Source organism: Ochotona princeps, chromosome 1 (assembly GCF_030435755.1).
Source record: "Ochotona princeps isolate mOchPri1 chromosome 1, mOchPri1.hap1, whole genome shotgun sequence".
In the NCBI taxonomy this organism is placed as follows: domain Eukaryota; kingdom Metazoa; phylum Chordata; class Mammalia; order Lagomorpha; family Ochotonidae; genus Ochotona; species Ochotona princeps.
Window position 1 is genome coordinate 31,646,309 of NC_080832.1, and position 20,566 is coordinate 31,666,874.

General features: G+C 42.2%; 1 protein-coding gene across 1 annotated transcript in view; it reads right to left on the reverse strand.

The window, feature by feature from the left end:
• ENPP1 (ectonucleotide pyrophosphatase/phosphodiesterase 1) overlaps positions 1-19,649 on the reverse strand; it is a 75,168-nt gene extending 55,519 nt beyond the window's left edge. The window contains exon 1 of the mRNA XM_058674032.1: positions 19,363-19,649. Coding sequence (XP_058530015.1) covers positions 19,363-19,611 — 249 coding nt within the window. The 5' untranslated portion in view covers positions 19,612-19,649. The remainder of the gene's footprint in view (positions 1-19,362) is intronic.
• Between the last annotated feature and the right edge of the window lie 917 nt (positions 19,650-20,566).

Sequence of the window (20,566 nt, forward strand, 5' to 3'; positions counted from 1 at the left end):
TTCTGAGTATCCTATATGGGTGTAGGGACCCAATGACTTTAGCTATTTCAGAGAGCTGGATCAAAAGTGGAGCAGCTGGGACACAAATTAGTATACATATGGGAAGCCAGTGCCAAAGGCAGAGGATTGGCATGATATGCCACCATGCTGGTCCCACTGTTTCTGACTTGTGATAGCCTCTGAAAATGTATTTTTTATAACCATCTCTCTATTCCATCCTCATGATCATCATATTAGATTTAAGAAATATTAATGACTACCTATGTCGTGCCAGGGAATATCTAATATGATAACTTAGAGAAGAAAGTCCTTTCTCCTCAGAACTATGTCAGCTTTGGAATTCACTAAAACAATCTATTTTGGAGGTTATTATCTCATCAGTAGATCTCAACTGAAACTTCTGGAAAGTATTCAGAGTTATCTATCAACTTACAACTAGTGCATATTGAAGATTATCAGATAGAAGGAAGAGAACTGAAATACAAGAGAAATGAAAAAGTTACTTTTTGAAATTTCAAATACTTTATTAATGCACACACATATATTAAATACATAAACCCAAAAGAAGCTGGGAAACTCACTCTTATTCTGTGGACAAGGTCATTTATTGCCAAACTTCTACTCTTAAGCGCGACTAGAAGGAGAATGAGGCTAAGCGGTGATTTCCCTTACCTCTGTGCTGATGCATCCACGTGAGGCAGGACCTGTCACAACCTGCTCAAGCCCAGCTGCTTAACTACTCTATGTCCCTTCCAAGCAAGCTAAGATCATAGCACCACTCTAAAATCTCTTCTTTTATGGCTATAAGCAACCTTTGCTCATAATTCCTCTCCGGTTTCACATTTCCTTAGATCAGGGAACATTTGTTATGAAATGTATGTAATCCACTGCTAACATTGTGATCTAGAAGTGGTTAGCTATCAAACTGGATTCCTTAGTAGACCAGATCATTTTGTTCTGATGTGTTCTGAGTTATACCTTAGCGTTTAAAAGAAAAATACTTGCTAAAATGGTCTGAGTTTCAGCTTATCAGATCTATGTTTTAAACTTTACCTCAAAGTTACCTCTCCTGCATGTGTTCATCCTCTAGAAATAGGTTAAGCTGAAACAACGTGACGGGAGGAACCCTCCACAAGGCTTGTTTTCCAAAGAAAAGTATTGTTTAGAAGAACAAAATTACAAGCCTACCTAGACGTGTAGAGATGTCAAAACTAAGTCACTGAGATTTGCGGATGGAAATGTAACGTGTAAGCCATTTCACATTAAAAAGTTTCTACAAATACAGATGAATTGAGAAGAGAGAGCGAGGGAGAAACACGTTAGGACAAGAATCCACAAAAATAGGCCTCAAAGAAACATTGCAGCAGTTGTATTCCACTTTCAAGAATCCACTATCAACACCAGGTTTACAATAATGATTAATGAGACCGCTGAATGTATATCAACAACAGTACTTGCTTCCAATCTATTTCTGAAACAGTGCCGTGAATCTCAAATTAAGAAAGGATTCCAAATGATCTTCATATCACATAGGCAGGAAAATCAATAGCACATCACATTTAAAAGACTTTGCCAAAGCGGATTTTAGTTGTGAATAAAAACAACTGTATCTACATTGAAAAACCACATCCCCATTTTGGGGGTGGGGGACTTCTATGTCCTTGTTTTGGTTATACCCTTTTTTAAAAAAGAATAGAAGAGGCAGGTGTACAGCCTAGCAGGATCTTGGTCCAACTCCTGGCTCCAGCCTGACTCTAGCTTCCTGCAAATGCAGACAGCACCGATGCTCAAGGGACTGCACCCCTGCCACCCAGGGAGGAAACCTGTGCTGAGTTCCTGTTAACCCAGACCCAGTACAGGCCCTGAATCAGCACACAGGAGTCCCTTTTGTTGCTTTCTCCTGTCTCCCTGACTTACAAGTAATTAAGTGAAAAAGAAATAAAAAGTTTAAAGAAGTAAAAGAAAGTCAGAAGGAGGTGGAAAATTCTGTGATTCAACGCAAATCGAAACTGAAATATCACCTCCCCAAATCTCAGAGTAACGAATGCTGGTGAAAACAGAGAAAGGGGAACTCTTACACACTACTGGTGAAAATGTAAATTAGTGCAGCCACTATGAGAAACAGTATGGAGATTTATTTAAAAACCAAAAAGTGAATAGCTATTGGATCCAGCAATCCCTCTATTGGGGTATAAACCCCAAAGACAGAAACTATTTGTATCAAAGAAATACCTGCTGAGGAGTTAACACTATGGCACAGTGAGCTAAGCAGTGGAATGAAATGCTGGCATCCTAATCAGAGTGTCAGTTTGAGCCCCTCCTGCTGTACTTTCTATCCATCTCCCTCTTGATGTGACTGGGAAAGCAGTGAAGGATGGTCCAAATGCTTGGGCTCTAGCCACCTAGGTGTGAGACTTGTATAGAGCTCCTAGCTCATGGTTTTGGCCTGGACCAGGCTTAGCTAATGGAAGCGTGTGTGTGTGTGTGTGTGTGTGTGTGTGTGTACACGTGCATGCACGTGTGTGTGTCCCCACTCCCATCCTTCCCTCTCTACTACTCTTTCAAATAGATAAAATAATCTTTTAAAAAATAAACCTGCTCTAGCATGTTTATAATGACCAAAATATGAAACCAACCATACAAGGTGTCCATCATCACATGAATGCATAAAGAAAATGGGATATATATACAAAAGCAGCTTGGATGTCTACCACCTTTACCCAATAATATGGATATATTCACTGGATTTTGAGATATAAGGACCTCAGCAAGGCCAATGACAACAATGACCACACTGCAATGCAGAATCACTCTGACAAAGACTAGAAGCTAATTCTTTCATCACACTCTTACAAATATCCCAGTGATACCCGCAAATAACCTGTGCCCAGGAATAATGACAGAATTACTAACTATCAGCATTCTACACTTGGTCTGAGGCTTACTTAGTGTTTCTACCTTCAAAAGGACTGCGGTCATGTAGCAAGCTAATCCTCTACCTGCAGTATTTCTATCCCATATGGGCACTGGTTTGTATCCTAACTGCACCATGTCCAATTCAGCACCCTGGTAATGGCCTAGGAAAGTAGCAGAGGATGGTCCAACGTTTTGGGGCCCAAATGCCTCAACAGCTGAGGCTGGGCCAACTTGAAGCCAGGAACTGGAACTCATCCAGGTCTCCCTCATGAGCAAAACAATCTCAGACAGGCAATGGTAACTCATATTAATACCCCATCTGCTGGCATGGTGTGTTCAGAATGGCACTCAGCCTCCATTCTTTCTCTCAAAAATACACCATCCAAGTCTAACACAAGAAAAACATCAGAAACATGAGACAATTTGATTGAAGAACATGTCACAAAAGGCATGACTCGTGCACTTTAAAACTGTTAAGATCACCAAAACCAAGGAAAGTTGGAAAAATTTAGACAAGGAGAACTTGAGGGGACAGGGCAAGTAAAGGTAGCGTGGTGCTCCTGGATGGGACACTACAACAACAACTGGCAAATGAACGTTAAGAAGGTATCAGTGTAGGTTCCTTAGTTCTAACAAACATACCAGACTAACGTAAGACATAACCATAGGGAAACCAGATGTATGGTATATGGAAACTCTGTGCTAGCTTCACAGCTCTGTAAATCTAAAACAGAATGTATATGGAAAAACAACTAAGCATGAATTCATATTATCCGCAACATTTCCACTGCTTAAAAATTTGGGTCTGTTTTAAGTGAATCTATGCCCTTAAATCAACCACAAGTGTACATAATCGAAAAACAATTCCATACATAACATTCTCTCATGCTTCAGCAGGTAATACTATTTTATAGACATTTTCTTATCAATAACACTTTTACATATATGTGTATATCCAGGCAGATCTATAGGTTGGGGCACAGAAATGTGTAAATAATAGATGATGTTGTTAGGCATAAAAAAGCAAGATGACTTGTGCATGTCAGTGATGTGTATGAGTTTTTAGAACCAACCCCATGGGGACACTGCCTTCATCTCTTGCCCATAGTGAATGCTGTGGTTAGCTGCCTGGACTCCTCTTTTGGAAGGAAAGGACTTGTTCCCACATACATCACCCCCAAGTCAGCTTCTGGACACGGTTCCACTTAGGGATTGCCTCTGCTGAGGACAGCACCTTGCCAAAGGTCACATCCCTTTCCCAGAGCACCTTCTTCTACCTGTACAATTCTCAGGGACTCCCATCATGAGGGCGATAAGAAGTAGAAGCCTCCATTGAGCATCGCATTTGTTGAGTATCACAGCTCACCATCATGCTCTGCATAGCCCTATGCCATTCTCTCCTCTTTTGTACAGGTGCTAATCTCAAGCACACTCACATAAAATCCCACGTTTGCTAGTTTCCCAGTTCCAAGCCTATTTTCCAAGAACTCAGTCTATGACACTGCCTTCTTCCTGGTGTGGAAGTCCACTGAAATGATCATGGCCATCTACATTTCCAATGTGCCAAGAACCAGGTATCAGGGCATCATAGGCCAGGGGGAAGCAAGAACAATGATTGGAGGATGGGAACAAAAGAAGAAACCAGGCCAAATCTGTCCTGACCTTTGAGCTTCTGGAAGAATCTCTCCAGTGGCTGCATCTTTCCAGGGTCCCAGTCTCCATGCTTTGGTTTTATTAACTCCCCCGTTGCCTGTCCAGCCCTCAAGTTGTTGGCAGCTTGCTCCTGTTACTTTTCTCTGGATGAGCTCATGATCCTACCGCCCCCTGTTTGGCTCTAAGCCGTCCCAACACTTTTGTAATTTATTTCCTATATTAAATTCTCTTAATGAAATCACCAAGCATGACTCTGGTTTTACTGATTGGACCTGACATAAATACACAGATTGATAGACAGAAACAGACAGAAACAAACACAGCCCAAGGCATAAGGTTAAATTTGATATAAGCAAATAACTCTCCATTTTGAGAGTTCATGTTTTTCACAATTCTCATTTCCTAGATGCGAAAACTACTTGGATTAGATTTGCTTCAGTTAATTTCAAGCTATTTAAGAACAAAAATTGTCTCAGGGACAGGCACAGTAGTGTAGTAGGTCCTACCACTTGCAGAGCCAGTTCAAATCCTTGCTTTTCCACTTCCCATCCAGCTTACTACTAATGCAGCTGGAAAGACAGCAGAAGATGGCTCAAACACTTGGACTTCTGCCACCATGTAGAAGATCAGGATAAAGTTTCTAGCTCCAGACCCCTGACTACAGCTTAGATCAGTTCTGATTTTTATCACCATTTGGACAATGAAACAGCAGAAAGAATATCTGTGTGTGTGTGTCTTCTCCCTTTGCCTCTTAAATAAATAAATAAAATATCTTAATTGCCACCAAAATCCTGAAAATCATTTGTCTCTTAAAAAGATAAGGATCGGGCCCGGCGGCGTGGCCTAGCGGCTAAAGTCCTCGCCTTGCAAGCCCCGGGATCCCATATGGGCGCCGGTTCTAATCCTGGCACCTCCACTTCCCATCCAGCTCCCTGCTTGTGGCCTGGGAAAGCAGTTGAGGACGGCCCAAGGCTTTGGGACCCTGCACCCACGTGGGAGACCCGGAAGAGGTTCCTGGTTCCCGGCATCGGATTGGCGCGTACCGGCCCGTTGTGGCTCACTTAGGGAGTGAAACATCAGATGGAAGATCTTCCTCTCTGTCTCTCCTCCTCTCTGTATATCCGGCTTTCCAATAACAATAAAATCTTAAAAAAAAAAAAAAGATAAGGATCATAAAGTTAGTACTAAATGACTTTAGTAAAAAAAGAATTAAGGTTAATTAATCTTATAAGTATGAACGGGGAAAATATAATTAAGGAAGAGGACAGCTCTTTACACCATGAAGCAAAGGACAAAGTGGATGGACTCAAAGATAAAACCTTATCGGTCTTATCCAAAGCCTTGTTTCTCTTGCCAGGGCAGATGTCTTGTCCATATGGGTGACAATAGTTCAGAGATGAAAAACAAAGCTGGAATAAACAGTAAGTACAGGTAAGTTCATGTGGTTTGTTTACATGGGACTTCTTCTTTGAAATAACTTTTGGAATACTTTGTGTTTATTTTTGAAAAATGTGCAAACAAAACACTAAAGATTTTAGTGATCCGATTACTGTTAAAAACCAATGGCAAAATCCCTCAGCTGATCTACAGGGTCTGGCCTGGAGTTAACCCCAGCCATCATTCCCAGCCTCCTGCCCTTTAACGGGACACCACTCAGCCCTGCATGCCAAACACTCTGCTTTATCCCAGTTCAGGGTGGGCCATGTTCCAGCTCATCCGTTGACCCTGACCTACGTTACTGTATCTTTCCAGGAACCTCTACCGCACATTCGTGTCTTCCAAAGGGACCCCTTATCTGATCTCCATGATCAGAACAATTTCCCTCTCTGTCTCACAGCCATGTATATAGCTTCTAGGTAGTGCCTATCACATTGGCAACTTAAGACTGCCTTCTGTAACTTGACAAGAATATCTGGTCCCCTAGCACCAGACCATGAGAACAGAGAAGTACATCTTTTTCTGTGACCAGTCAGCTCTCTGCCTCTTGCATACGGATATTGGCACAGTAGAAACTCTAAATCTCTGGTGAATAAGTTACAGACTACAACAACAACAATAATAAACTCTTATCTGGTATTTATGCCTATCAAGCCTAACTAAGTTATATATAAAAAATTTTCATTTGATCTTGGAAACAAACCTGTGACGTAGCCATCATTACTATAACTGGCAGACAAGTAAGAAAATCAAGACACCGAAGAGTTAAGATACTTGCTGGAGGTTACACAACAGTTACTGGCAAAGACAGAATTTCTGCCCCAGCAGTCCAGCTATAGAATCTATTCCTTAACCTCTGACCTTACGCTCTCTATGGTTAAATGGCAATTGAGTGGTTCAGAGACAGGAGACATGGGGCCAAAGAACAGCTAAGGAATCTTTCATGATGGATCCAAGAGTGAACCTGGTGTTGGATAAAGAAGGGGAGGTGAGAAGCTCAGTCTTGGGATGGGGAACAGAAGTAGTCTATACACAGTGTACGCAGCAGAGTTAGGGCGGAGCCATAGAGCTGGGGTCTGTCTGTAAGGAAAGATCTGTTGCAGCAAGCTGAGTCACTGCAGAGCGACATGCACTTTGAGCTCTTTTACTGACTCTCTAAACTGACCGTAAGAGCAGATGGCTGAAAATACTTAGACCTTGTAAACTTCTAAATTCAAGTGATGCATGTCACATATGCACGTCCTAAACAACATGTCAGACACTGAGGATGTACAGGTGAAACACAAGACTTACTCACCATCCAACAAGGCAGGTCCCACCTCCCTCACAGGATTGCCCATTGAAGGAGATAAAGCACTTGGCAGAGGACTTGACAGATACTAACATCAACAAAGGTGTGTGTTTATTTAACGAACACTCATGCACTACTTACTCTGTGCAAGGGTCTACTCTAAGCAGTTGATAAATATTAATAAATGGTAATACATGTATGTCATGAATGTTTGGGTCTATTCCAAATCGTTAAAATTGTTCATGAAATAAATCCTCAATTAATAAGATCTGTTTCTCAGTGGTATGAAATAACCCTAAAAAAGAACAGTCCCAGATATGTGGATTTTCCCACATATACTGTTGCTGTCTCTGAAAAATTCTGAGTAGAAACATATTGCAGGGAAGTAATTCTTTTAGAAAAACTAATGCTCTTCCCATAAGAAAAGTATATACATGATAGAGGTGAGTAGTAAATGAAACACAAAACATGTATTAAAAAAACAAAACTTCTTGGGGACCATGTCTAAAGCTTGAGTAAAAAGAGTTTGAAAAATTGCTACCAAAGTTAGTAGGATGCTCAAAAGCCTTACTCATAAAAGGCACAATATAAAAGTCCAGCTGCTGCTGTGATGTAGTGAGCACCTATGGTAGTGCAGCCAGCACCTATGGCTCCAGAATCCCATACGAATGCAGGTTTGAGCCCCAGCTGTTTCACTTCCAGTACGACTCCTATTAATGTGCCTGGAAAAGCAGCAAAAGATGGCCCAAGTGCTTCCGCCCCTATATTCTTGTGGGAGAACCAGAAGAGGTTCCTGGTTCCTGGCTTCAGACCAATTCAGCTCTAGCCATTGTGACCATTTGGGCAGTGAGCCAGCAGGAGGGAGCACTCGCTGTCTCTCCCTCTGCAACTCTGCCTTTCAAATAAAACAAAGAAATCATTAAAAAACAAAGAAAGTCTAGTGATGGTAAAATCTCACACTGAATATAAATGAAAAAATACATAACATTAGTCCATTTCTATTAAATAACATATTCACTAGAAAAGTCTTGGGGAGAATGCTAACAGCAGTTAGAACTGATGACTTAAATTTTTCTTCTTTATGGGTTTCATGGTTTCTGAATTTTCTGCAACATGTCCCTACTTCAAGGAAAGAAATACTGCAAGCTCTCTGTACAATTTAGACTGGTGGAAATCTACATCATCTAAATCCCGCATATTATCAGTAAGGAAACTGAAAGTCTGAAAAGTAAAGGAACCATCCAAAGGTCGCACCACAGAGAATTCTTGTGATTTCAAGCTCAGTCTATACAGGATCCTTTCTCACAAGACCTTTGTTGGAATCATTCTGAAAAAGCCAATGTTCTCTTTTTCTTTCAAAGTTCCCAAGAGGAAAAAAAAGTATGAATATTTACATATGTTCACATTCTTCACACATACTTCCTTTAAACTGGTCAGCTATTTACGTAATTCTTGTACAAGTAGAATTGTTGAGCAGTACCTGCCATAGTTAACCCCAAAAAAAAGCTGCACAATATACACTATTCCTAATTATCCTAATCCACACCCTTGCCCGCAGGAATGTATTTCATTCACATGTTTCCAAGTCTTCCAGAGATTTTCATCTTTATAATGTTGGATGATACTTTAAAGGGTGCCAGTGTGTTTGCATTATGAAGTGTTATGGAACAAAGTCTGTGCCAATGGCATTTAACCTAATTCAGCATCACCTTAAAGAGCCCGGGACAATATCGCTTTGTTTTGGTTTTACGTCAAGTATTCTGTGAACTGTCAAGAAGATGGTACCATGGAAACTTTGAAGAATTTTAGCGATGGCATAATGTAAAGAGAAATTGTGCGATATTCTAAAGAGTGGATGGAGTAGGTAGTAAAACATCTGAATATTGTCAGGTGATAAGAAAGACAGAAAATGGGCCGGGCTGATGCCAATAAAGAACAATTAAATGAAAGGACAAGCCAGTGAATGGTAAAGAAAGGGCAATTAAAGTGCAGGCATTATGGCAAAGGAACCAAAAACACACACTGGAGAAAGAGCAGCCTTGCATAAAAGATGCTGCAAGTGGAGGGCAGGCAATTCGACACAAGTCATAAGACAGCCTTAGGCCACCCACCTCCCACATTGAAGTTGCAGTCTTGGTTCTGCTTCCTGCTAATGTGCATTATGGGAGGCAGCGAGTGATAGCTCACATCCTTGGACTCCTGTGACTCACATGGGAGACCTCAGGTAAGCTCCTGGCTTCAGCCAGACCTAACCACAGCTGTTGGGGATATTTGAGGAGTGAACCAGTGGACGGAACTTCTCTCTGTGGGTCTCTGTCTTTAAAATAACAGAGGTTTGGTACATTTCAAAAACTAACGGTTTCAGGAAAACTAAATATTCATACACATAACATTGAATCTTGACCCTATGTCTCAACACAATCTTCAAGGTGTTCACAGAAAAAAACATGAACTTAAAATGCAACCAACAGGATCTATGCCATGGCTCAATGGCTAAATCTTCACCTTGCCAGCACCAGAATCCCATATGGGCACGGGTTCGCATCCCCGCTACTCCACTTCCCATCCAGGTCCTTGCTTATGGCCTGAGAAAGCAGTCGAGAAACGCCCAAAGCCTTGGAAACCTGCACCCACATGCAAGATCCAGAGGCACTTCTGGTTTCTGGCTTCAGATTGGCTCAGCTCCAGCCACTGCAGATATTTAGGGAGTGAACCTGCAGATGGAAGATCTTTCTATCTCTTCTCCTCTCTCCTTCTCTCTGTAAATCTAATTTGCCTTACCAGCAAAAATAAATAAATCTTTAAAAAAAGAAAAACACAAAAAAGAAACAAACAAAAATCAGCAGCAATCATCTCACCCACTCCCCCATCCCTTGACCTTCTCACCCTGAGCAGTGGTCCACGTGGGCACACACCCATCTCAACTACGTAAACATCACCAAAAGACAAAATAAATTTACTAAAGTAAAAAACAACCAAACCAAAATAGTCCAATTACAAATGATCACTCGTCCTAAACGTTTGTCAGAAGGGGAGATAGAATACTGAATAATCTTATGAAAAAATATTCAATATTGTTTGCCATCTTGGAAATGAAAATCAAACCACAATGAAATAGCATCTCACCACAGTTTTAATGCCTATTTCTTTAAAATGCTGACAACAATGTAAAGAAAAGATAGGAATTTGAATTATATAGCCATTATGGACAATAGAACGGAAGTTCCTCAAAAGACCAAAAGTAGATCTACCATATGATCCAGCCATCCCACTTCTGGGTATATACAGATGAAAGAACTGAAACTGGCATTATAAAAGACACCCGATCTCTCAGGTTTTTGCAGCACTAGTACAATAGACACAATGTGTAATCAACATTCATAACTATCAAAAATGAAAGATAAATAAAATGTTTATATACACAAGGAAATAGTAGTCATTTAGAAGAAGAATAAAATCTTGTCATGTAAAAACAAAATAAAAGGTACTGAGGGACATTGTATTAAATGAAATAAGCCAGACACAGAAAGACAAATACTATATGCTTTTTCATCACAGGTGCAAACTAAAAAGAAAAAAAAGCAAAATGTCTTTGTGACGTACAATAGTGATGTACAACTAGTGATTGAGAATGGTGGGAGGGAAAAGGGACAAACAGAAGTTGGATGATGGGTGCCAGAGCACTATTAGAGAGAAAGGATCTATTCCAGCATTGTATAGCATAGCAGAAAGACTACAGTTCACAACAAAACATTATGTATTTTATAAAGAACTAGAAAGAATGACTCAAAGGAAATAGGAATGCTAACTAGCACAAGGCAATGAACACAAACAGCATGAATGTCTTAAAATACCACATTGTGCTACATAAATATGCACAAATATTCTATGCTAACCCCAAAAAAGTATAAAACCCTGTGGTATATAAAAATAAATTAATTAAAAGTATAAGCCACAAAAACAGATGTAGGCTGATGAAGCAAAGCTGCACCCATGAAGGAAGTAATAAGCTATAAGTATGCAGTGTTCTGTACATACAATGATAATGTGGCTACTCATGTCTATCCAAGGCAGAGAAGGGACCAGATGCAACCAGTAGTAGCACCTATCCAACCCCATGGTTAGGGTCATTAAAACATCATAATGATTGGACCCAGCGGCATGGCCTAGCGGCTAAAGTCCTCGCCCTGAACACCCCGGGATCTCAAATGGGTGCCAGTTCTAATCCCGGCAGCTCCACTGCCCATCCAGCTTCCTGCTTGTGGCCTGGGAAAGCAGTTGAGGACAGCCCAATGCATTGGGACCCTGCACCCGCGTGGAAGACCCAGAAGAGGTTCCTGGTTCCCGGCTTCGGGTCGGCGCACACCGGCCGTTGTGGCTCACCTGGGGAGTGAATCATCGGACGAAAGATCTTCCTCTCTGTCTCTCCTCCTCTATGTATATCCGCCTTTGCAATAAAACAAATAAATCTTTAAAAAAAAACACCATAATGATTAATTAATTCTTCATACAGATCTTTTCGGGGGAATTTTTTTGAATTTTTTATTTTTATGGTACATTTTTGTAGAGTCTTGGATTTCCACCGCTCAAAATCCCACCCCCCAGCTGATTTTCCCCACATTGTTACAAAAGTATGGTCCTTCATAAGGAGTCATGATTCCATCAGTCTATTATTTAAGTGTGTCCCAACATTGCTAGTACGGACAATGTCAGACAGCCCAGAATCCCATTGTTTACACATGTCTAATAGTTTCGTTGGGAGTCCATCTTTGATTTGGAAGCAAAGATGTGTATTACATTGTATTCCCACATCTGGATATTACTCTACCACTATACATTCCCTTAAATGAGAAGCTACGAAATAAGGCCAGTAATCAGCATGAATTAGAACAACAACAACAAAATTACAGCACCATGGAGTCAACAAAACGAACCACTGACTAACCAATGCATGGGTGACAAAAAGAAAACACAAAAGCCTCTTGGGTAAAATGATGTCACTGCGATATCTATAAGCCAGCACTGAATTCGACAAGAGAAAAAAAAGTATTTGAAAGAAATGAAAATGAAATCAAAAAACATCAAAACACATGGGATGCAGCCAAAATACAGTATGGAACCAATTATTAAACTTACAATATGCATGATGATTTTCTTATACTAGACAGAACATATGGTGTTTGTCCTTTTGGAATTGACTTATTTCACTGAACATAATAGTCTCTAGTTGGGTCCATCTAGTTGCAAATGGTATGGTTTCATTCTTTTTAATGGCTAAATAATATTCCATGAAGTAGACGTACCACAGTTTCTTTAACCACTCCTCTCCGCATGGGCATCTGGATTGTTCCCACATCTTTGCTGTTGTAGATTGTGCTGCTTAAATATAGGATTACAGATTCCCTTCTCGCATGTAATTTTCATTTTATTTGAGTATATTATTCCTAGGAGTGGGATAGCTGGGTCATATGGCAGGCTTATTTGCAATTCTCTAAGCACTCTCCATACTGATTTCCATAGTGGTTGTACTAGCATACACTCCCACCAGCAGTGAAGGAGGATACATTTCTCCCGCACATCCACACCAACAGATGTTGTTAGTAGAGTTCTGAATGTAGGTCAATCTCATTGGAGTTAAGAACATACTGGTCTTAATCTTTCTCCCTTTTCTCGTCTGAATGCACACCATTCCATAAAACAGATATTCTCAAAAGTTTTGGTCTCAGGAACCCATTGTGCATACAAACATCACTGACAGTCCTAAGAAAACTTATCAGACTATTGTGTACATTCCTCAAGATTATTTCCAAATTCTCCAGGTGTTAATGTCTAACAATAAACTGCCATTTGAAACTTGGAACTTCATGAATCAATTTTTAAAACTGTGACATTAAAATCTATTACTCTAGGGCCCGGCGACGTGGCCTAGCGGCTAAAGTCCTCGCCTTGAACGCCCCGGGATCCCATATGGGCGCCGGTTCTAATCCCGGCAGCTCCACTTTCCATTCAGCTCCCTGCATGTGGCCTAGGAAAGCAGTCAAGGACGGCCCAAGGCTTTGGGATCCTGCACCTGCGTGGGAGACCCAGAAGAGGTTCCTGGTTCCCGGCATCGGATCGGCGCGCACGGGCCCACTGCGGCTCACTTGGGGAGTGAATCATCGGATGGAAGATCTTCCTCTCTGTCTCTCCTCCTCTCTATATATCTGGCTTTCCAATAACAATAAAATCTTTAAAAAAAATCTATTAATCTACTTTGAATGCTGTTTATGCCAATACATAATTTGGTAACATCATCTATTGTTTCTCTGGAAAATACTGAATCCCTGAGTAACACAGTTCTTCCAAAAATATTGACAAAGCCATTAAACAATATGGAAAAAAATCACATAATATACTATCTTTATCATTTTCATTATGAAAGTCCTTATGGATTGGGAGTTCTGAAGTCCACCTTGGCATATAATAACTTCTCAAAATTTGTATTGGGCCCGGTGCGGAGGCCTAGCGGCTAAAGTCCTCACCTTGAACGTGCTGGGATCCCATATGGGCACTAGTTCTAATCCCGGCAGCTCCATTTCCCATCCAGCTCTCTGCTTGTGGCCTAGGAAAATAGTCAAGGACGGCTCAAAGCCTTGGGACCCTGCACCCGCGTGGGAGACCGTGAGGAAGTTCCTGGCTCCTGGCTTCAGATCGGCACAGCACTGGCCATTGCGGCCACTTGGGGAATGAATTATCAGATGGAAGATCTTCCTCTCTGTCTCTTCTCTCTGTTAATCTGATTTTGCAATAAAAATAAAATAAATCTATAAAAAAAATTTTGTATTACTCTTTGAAAGCACAACTATGACCATAAGCATCAGATATATTTGTTTTCCTTGAATTGATTAATTAATGTCATTCATTTTTCAGAAAACATGTGCAAATAATCACATAAATGAGAGCAGTCCTCTTAAAGAAAAATGTGTCCTATGAAACACAGCATAAAGGAGGTAGTTCAATTGCAACTTCAACAATCACTTGTTGCTTCAACAAAGCAACAGTACTTGAGTACTTCCAACACTGTCAAAAGAACTTTAAAAAGACAAGTGATTTAAGCTTGAGATTTAGTAAAATCATTTACAAGAAGTATGTATTTGCTATTTCAGTTAGACATTCTTTTAAGTGAATGAAGCTCTTTTTACTGTATAGGCATGACTCCTTGTACAAAGGATGACTTTGCCTTAATTTCCGCTCATTTGCAAGCAGTTTCACCATTCACTCCTTCAACGCCTTCACGGTAAACACCAACCTAGTGGATGGGTAAATAGCTGCTGCACTGTTGATTTTCAAATAATGTTTACTTCTGAGTGCCCTGTAAAGCTTTTGGGGAATCCCTAGAGATCCACAGACCACACATTGAGAAAGGACATCTAAATATTTGGACTGAAACTTTGTGTTATCTTTCAATAATAAACATATCTAGCCAAATCACATAATGATGTTCTGGAGCATTGCAAGACCCTACTTGGAATCATCTTATCATGACAGTTGTATTTATGTTGCTGCTTAATAGCATCAAAAAAAAAAAAAAAAAAACTGCTTGAATTTCTTTCCTGTTGTCTCTCTTTCCGTAACAGATCACAGGCCCCAGACGGTTCACTAAGGCCCAACACATTTTGTGAGGCCAAAAACATTTCTTAGGGAAAGAATCCTGCTTTAGAACAACCTACTTTCTGAAAAAGATTCTCCTGAAAACTAAGATAGAATGACCTCTAACGCTTCCAAATCATATTAACAAAATGATTGCCAGTTAGGTTGCTGTGAAGTCTTCAGATATTTTTGTGAGCAAATGACTGATCCATAAATGAGACACACAAATCAAAGTTCACTCCCTCCAAAATGGCTTTCTATCATAATGCCATACTTTTCCATTCTAATACATTTTAAAAAATCAAAAAGAACAAAACCACCTCGCAAAATCTTGGATACACTATTGAGAAATAGTGTTTAGTTAATGCTCACCTGCAGGTTTTGGCTACTCATGAAATACCTTCTTAGACATCATCATTGATACCAGAAATCCTTAGCATCACAAGCCACATGGACCTGGAGTCTTCCCATATTTCCTTTCCCATTAAGTATCATTCTGTATACCTTTAAACAAAGTATGTTTGCTCAGCCAATCAAAAGCTGACACTGAGTTTAGGAACCACCTTACAATCTGTAGTAAGCATAATATTCTTGAGTTCCTAGAAATCTTTGGAGCATTTTGTCAGGACAGAGGAAAAATAAAAACATGCTACAGAGAAAAACAGGAGACTTTCTTGGCCCTAAGATGCTCTGGCCACTTTAAAATAAAATGCTAAACTATTGCGAGAGAGCTATTAAACTTTATAAATAAAGTCATCTCGATTCCATTTATCATGGCTAATCTTCATGTTGTATTCAAGGAAAAGGGAAGGAAACTAACAAAATCAATCATATTCACACCCAGAGGTGGCCATCTTGCAAAGAAGTTAGGATAGCCATCACATTAGTGTGCCAAGGTTCAAATCCAATGCAACCCCCGAGGGGCAACAGTGCCTGCTCAAACAACAGGACTCCTGTAACTTACCTGGCAGACTTGCACTGAAGTCCCAGCTGCTGGGCTCAGCTCGGCCCAGGCCATAAGGGTATCAGGGAGCAAACCAGCACACAGTAGCACTCTCTCTATGTGTATATAAATTTTTGTGTAAGTCAGTCTGTTTCTCTCTCTTTCAAACAAATCTATTAATCTTCAAAAATTCACCTTCAAAAAATTTCAAAATAATATTCACACCCGACTCTGCAGTAAGCAAGGTCTACCAACTCCTGCCACTTGCAAAGAATTTTCATGGAAAAGTAGTCTAACATACACACACACACACACACACACGGCCCTTTACAACTACACACATACTTGTACTTGAAAGCACAGCAGAAGGTCACAAAAAATACAAACACTTGGGAAGAGCTAACTGGAGAAATGTACTGCTAACCTGGGTCTGTGGATGCACTAAAGCAGACTTTGTCAAACAGTAGACAATGAAACCAACAACTTCTCACAAGTAATATCCTCTTCCCACATCAGGCATCATCAAAGGACCACCTCGCAGCCCCAGGTGTTGGTGTAGTTTGACAGCAAGAAGTAGCCCTATCCCCTTGCTACCCTGTAGACACAGGAGGGGAAAAAAAAAGACTGAAACATATCTCCCACCTACCCTCCTCCATCCCTGACTCTCCCCACCCTAACCAGAGGCCCGCATGGGCATGCATCTCTTTCAATTATGTAAACAACATTAAAAACAAAACTTAAAAAAAATGTACTGCCAATGTAGCTGGAAAATACTTGACTCCTTTAAAACTATGTTAGGGAACAAGAACACAATTTCAAATACAAGGTGATTTCAAAGGCTTGTGGGGGAAAATGAAATTTAAAGTGCAAATTTACTCTGCTGCAAAAAAAATGCATTTTGTGTATTGTGAAAATGTATATTACGAAAAGAAAGTAGATTTCAAAAACATTTGGCATATAAAGTAAGCTCAGATTTTTATTTCCATTTTTCTCAAAACATTTTGAAGTGCCCTCCTAAACCTGCAATCTAACCTCAGTGAAACGCTTCACTGAGCTTAAAGCTTGATTTGGAACCCAGGCAAGGCATTTTGTAGTTAACACATCCCCTAAGGCAATAGAAAGCACTGCTTGTTTTTCCCACTTGCTGTCTTCCTCAGTCTGGCTCAGCGCCTAGACATAAGCATTCCCAGGGCTCAGGGCCTAAAGTCTCTAGAACAGAGATAATGCAGGATTGAACACCACCCTGGAGAGAGGCAGGGGAGGCCAGACCTTCCCTTCTTCCTCCTTTCCTACACATCTACGACAGTTCAGTGCTGCTGGGAGAATTGCTGAAAAGTGTAGCAGTCATGTAACCACTGGCAAGTCATCTCTCCTAAGGTCCTGTGCTTGGTCTGCTGGATAGAACACTATGTGGCTGAGGAGAACGTACGTGGCTCCTCCAACCTCAGTTCCAGAATTCAAGTAGTCCAGTCTGATTCCTCAGCTACATGAAATGTATGCTGAGGTTTCATTCAAAGCAAATAAAGAGATTCCCTAATTGTAGGTTCTCTCTAGAAAACATACCCCACAACTCTCAACGATCAAATCCTACTTCACATCTATTTTGGGAAAGACCTGGGAGAAGACAGGTGTGAAAACAGCAAAGGGAAATTTATAAGAGCTTTCAGTTTCAGAGCCATAATGAAATAAATTTTCACTAAAAGTAATTATTTGATTACATAGATAAGTTGAAGATCCCTCACCAGAAAGACTTCTGATCAAAATGGTTTTGGACTTTTGGAATGTTTGCATAGACTTTACCAGTTGAATCTGCAAAAATTTCAAATTTCAAATTCAGGACATAACCTTTGGATTAATGTCCTATCCCATCAAAGAAAACAGAATTCTTCTCAGATCAGTATGTGTTTTACAGCCAAAGTCCCCATCCATATACAGAAACAGTACACACCCATGAAGGGTCTACTAACGGAAGAGCCCTAGGACACTTGCATGCCAAATGTCCAGAGACAAGGCTGCTTGCCGAGCAAGCCGCAAACAGGAAAGAAGAAAAGCTTATTCCAAAGGTTCAAGGTCTTCGCTGATACTTCTTACATATCTCATTGCATGGATAGGAAAGACTGAAAAAAATGAATAAACAATTGGAGAACTTGTCAGGACTTAAGACAGTAAGCAGTAAGCAACGACACTGTAATTTCAACACAGATTCAATGCACAGCTTTTGAACGCTTTACAACACTAACCATGTGAATATACTAATACTAAACAGCTGTGTTGCGAAGTCTACCCTTCCATTAAGAAGCACACCAAAAGAGTGGCTCAATAAACTAAAAAAAAAAAAAAGGTTCTCATCACTATTGTGTATTAAAGACTTAGTGATTTATGATGCAAAAATATAACCTGACATGCACACACGATTTGACTGGAACACCTATTCTTCGAACCCTTGGATGATTTTTAATACTAAGTGTGTGACATTATCTCCTAAGTCTTTGGATCCTCAAAGTGTCACAACCTTTCTCTGACACCTAGCACATAGTGAGAAAAGTAACACAAAAAAGGGAGACTTCAAGAATCGTTTCTTAACATAGCGCTGTCCAATCATATTGGTAAGTGGCAGTGCCATTCACAGAAGTCTGTGAAGGGCTTGCTTTGGTTTGGTCCTTCAGTTTTGTGGTCCCTGCACACACTGCGGCATTCGATCCTCCCACTTACAACAAGCAACTTGCAAGGCCTGTGCTCGAAACGTCTAAGAAACCAACATTTCAGGACCCCAAAGCCGTCAGTTCTGCCACCATCGATGTAGAAAGAAAACACTCCCTTCTCCAACACCACTCCATCTCATGAAGTTCACTGCCATCACAAGAGTGAAGAACAATAGCTCTGTGAGAAACGCGAACTTTGGGGCCTATGGGTCGAAGAGTGGGCAAGAATCACAAACGCTTCTTCACAGTGGCATAATGTGAATACTGATGGAATGCCTGAGCAGCTGCAAGGAAATTCCAAAACCGAGCCAAAAGACAAAGTGTTTTCCAGGGTCCTGATACCATTTCAAGAACTCTGGTCTATCTTTTCAGCAGGAAGCAGTTAATGAGAGTCCTCAATACCGCACCCAGAGCCTCCCCAAGAGGCAGAACTTTTTTTTCGGGCCAACAACTCCCGGGCTGATCATTTTCTCTCTCAAACCCTGTGCTCTTAGGATTTGGGGAGGCTAGCGATGTTTCTAAGGATGCTCGTGGTCCCAGTCTGCTCTCGTGAACAGGTTCTCAGAAGCACCCTCACTGCAAGCCACAGCGGCAGGTCCCGCGGGAATGAGGGGAAGGGACAGCGCTGCGAGCGCTCCTGAGAGGTGGCAGGGCCGAGCCCGCAGGTGAGGGGAGCTGTTCGCCGGGGTCTCTCTCGGGGTCCCCGTATTGACCGAGAGCAGAGCTCCATGCCAATCTCCGTCCCCGCCGTCCCGCCCTCCCGGGCCCAGCGCCCGACGCCGCCAACCTACCAGCGACAGCACTTTGTAGGTGTTGGGGTCCTTGGCCGTGCGGCCGCGCGCCGCCTTCTCCAGGGGCTCCTCCCCCAGGTCCATGGGCGCCAGCAAGGACGCGGCAGCCTGCGGGTCCCCAGGCGTCCCGGCGGCTTGGCCATGACTCCGGTCACGGCCGTTGCCCGCCGGGCCCTCCAGGGAGACGTGCACGCCCTTGCCGACGCCGCCTCCTTGGCTCCCGCCCCCAGCGCAGCCGTCCCGCTCCATGGTGGCCTTGGGCTCTCCAGCCCCGTCGCCCCGCAGCGCCTTTAATAGGCCCCTAGTCGGCCCCGCCCCGGCCCGCCGCGCCGCCCCTCGCGGTCAGACCCAGGGCTCCTGTCCCTCCGCCCTGCGCTCCTGGTGAGGGGAGAGCCGCTCTACGCCCCGGATTATTTAGCTTCCTGTCTGATTTGGGGCCCTCCGCGCGCCGGTTATTTTGAGTGCTCGGCGTGGGCGCGCCTTGAACTTGCCCCAGCCTTCCCTCCCTCGCCCCGGGCACCCGCCCGACCCTCGCGCTGATCATCCTGCTTGGCCTGGTAGCGCAGGCTGCGCCCGGCGACCGAGGGCATGAGATCACGCGGCTCCAAAATAGAGAGGACAGGAGCCGAAGGGTACGGCTGCCCCTAAGGCGCAAAGGAGGGAGATGGGGCTCGGAACAGGACGGCGGGCTAGTTCTCAGAGATGCAGGTGGCTGCGGTAAAGCCACTTTCCTTCCAGCATAGAATCGAACAATGAACTCCCACCCCACAGCCCTGCAGCCACCAAGCCTTGCTTCCACTGCCCAGGGTCAGTCTTAAAAGACGTAGGTGTTCCACGGTTTTGTGTGGTTTCTGGGGTTTAGTTGATCCTGCCGTTTGGGGAGATTACTTAGTAGTCTTCTAGATTTTTCCACTGAGACGGCTTCAGACGCTCCTGAGGTTGTCACTGACACCTGATTTAAAGTATCAAAAATCTTAAGGCAGTCCGGAATGCTGAGTAAGATAGGCCTTGTGTTTGAACTGTGACACGGCTATTGCTCTTGGTGGGGTTGGTTCCACCTTTGGTTCAACAACGTTTACACTTCTTGCTCATCACCTATCAAGACCGCAAAGTGTGCAATGAGGCGCCTCTTGCCGGTAAACAAACGGTAGGTGGACTCACTTCAGAGACTAAGGCACACAATCTAAAAGCAATTCATCTGTCG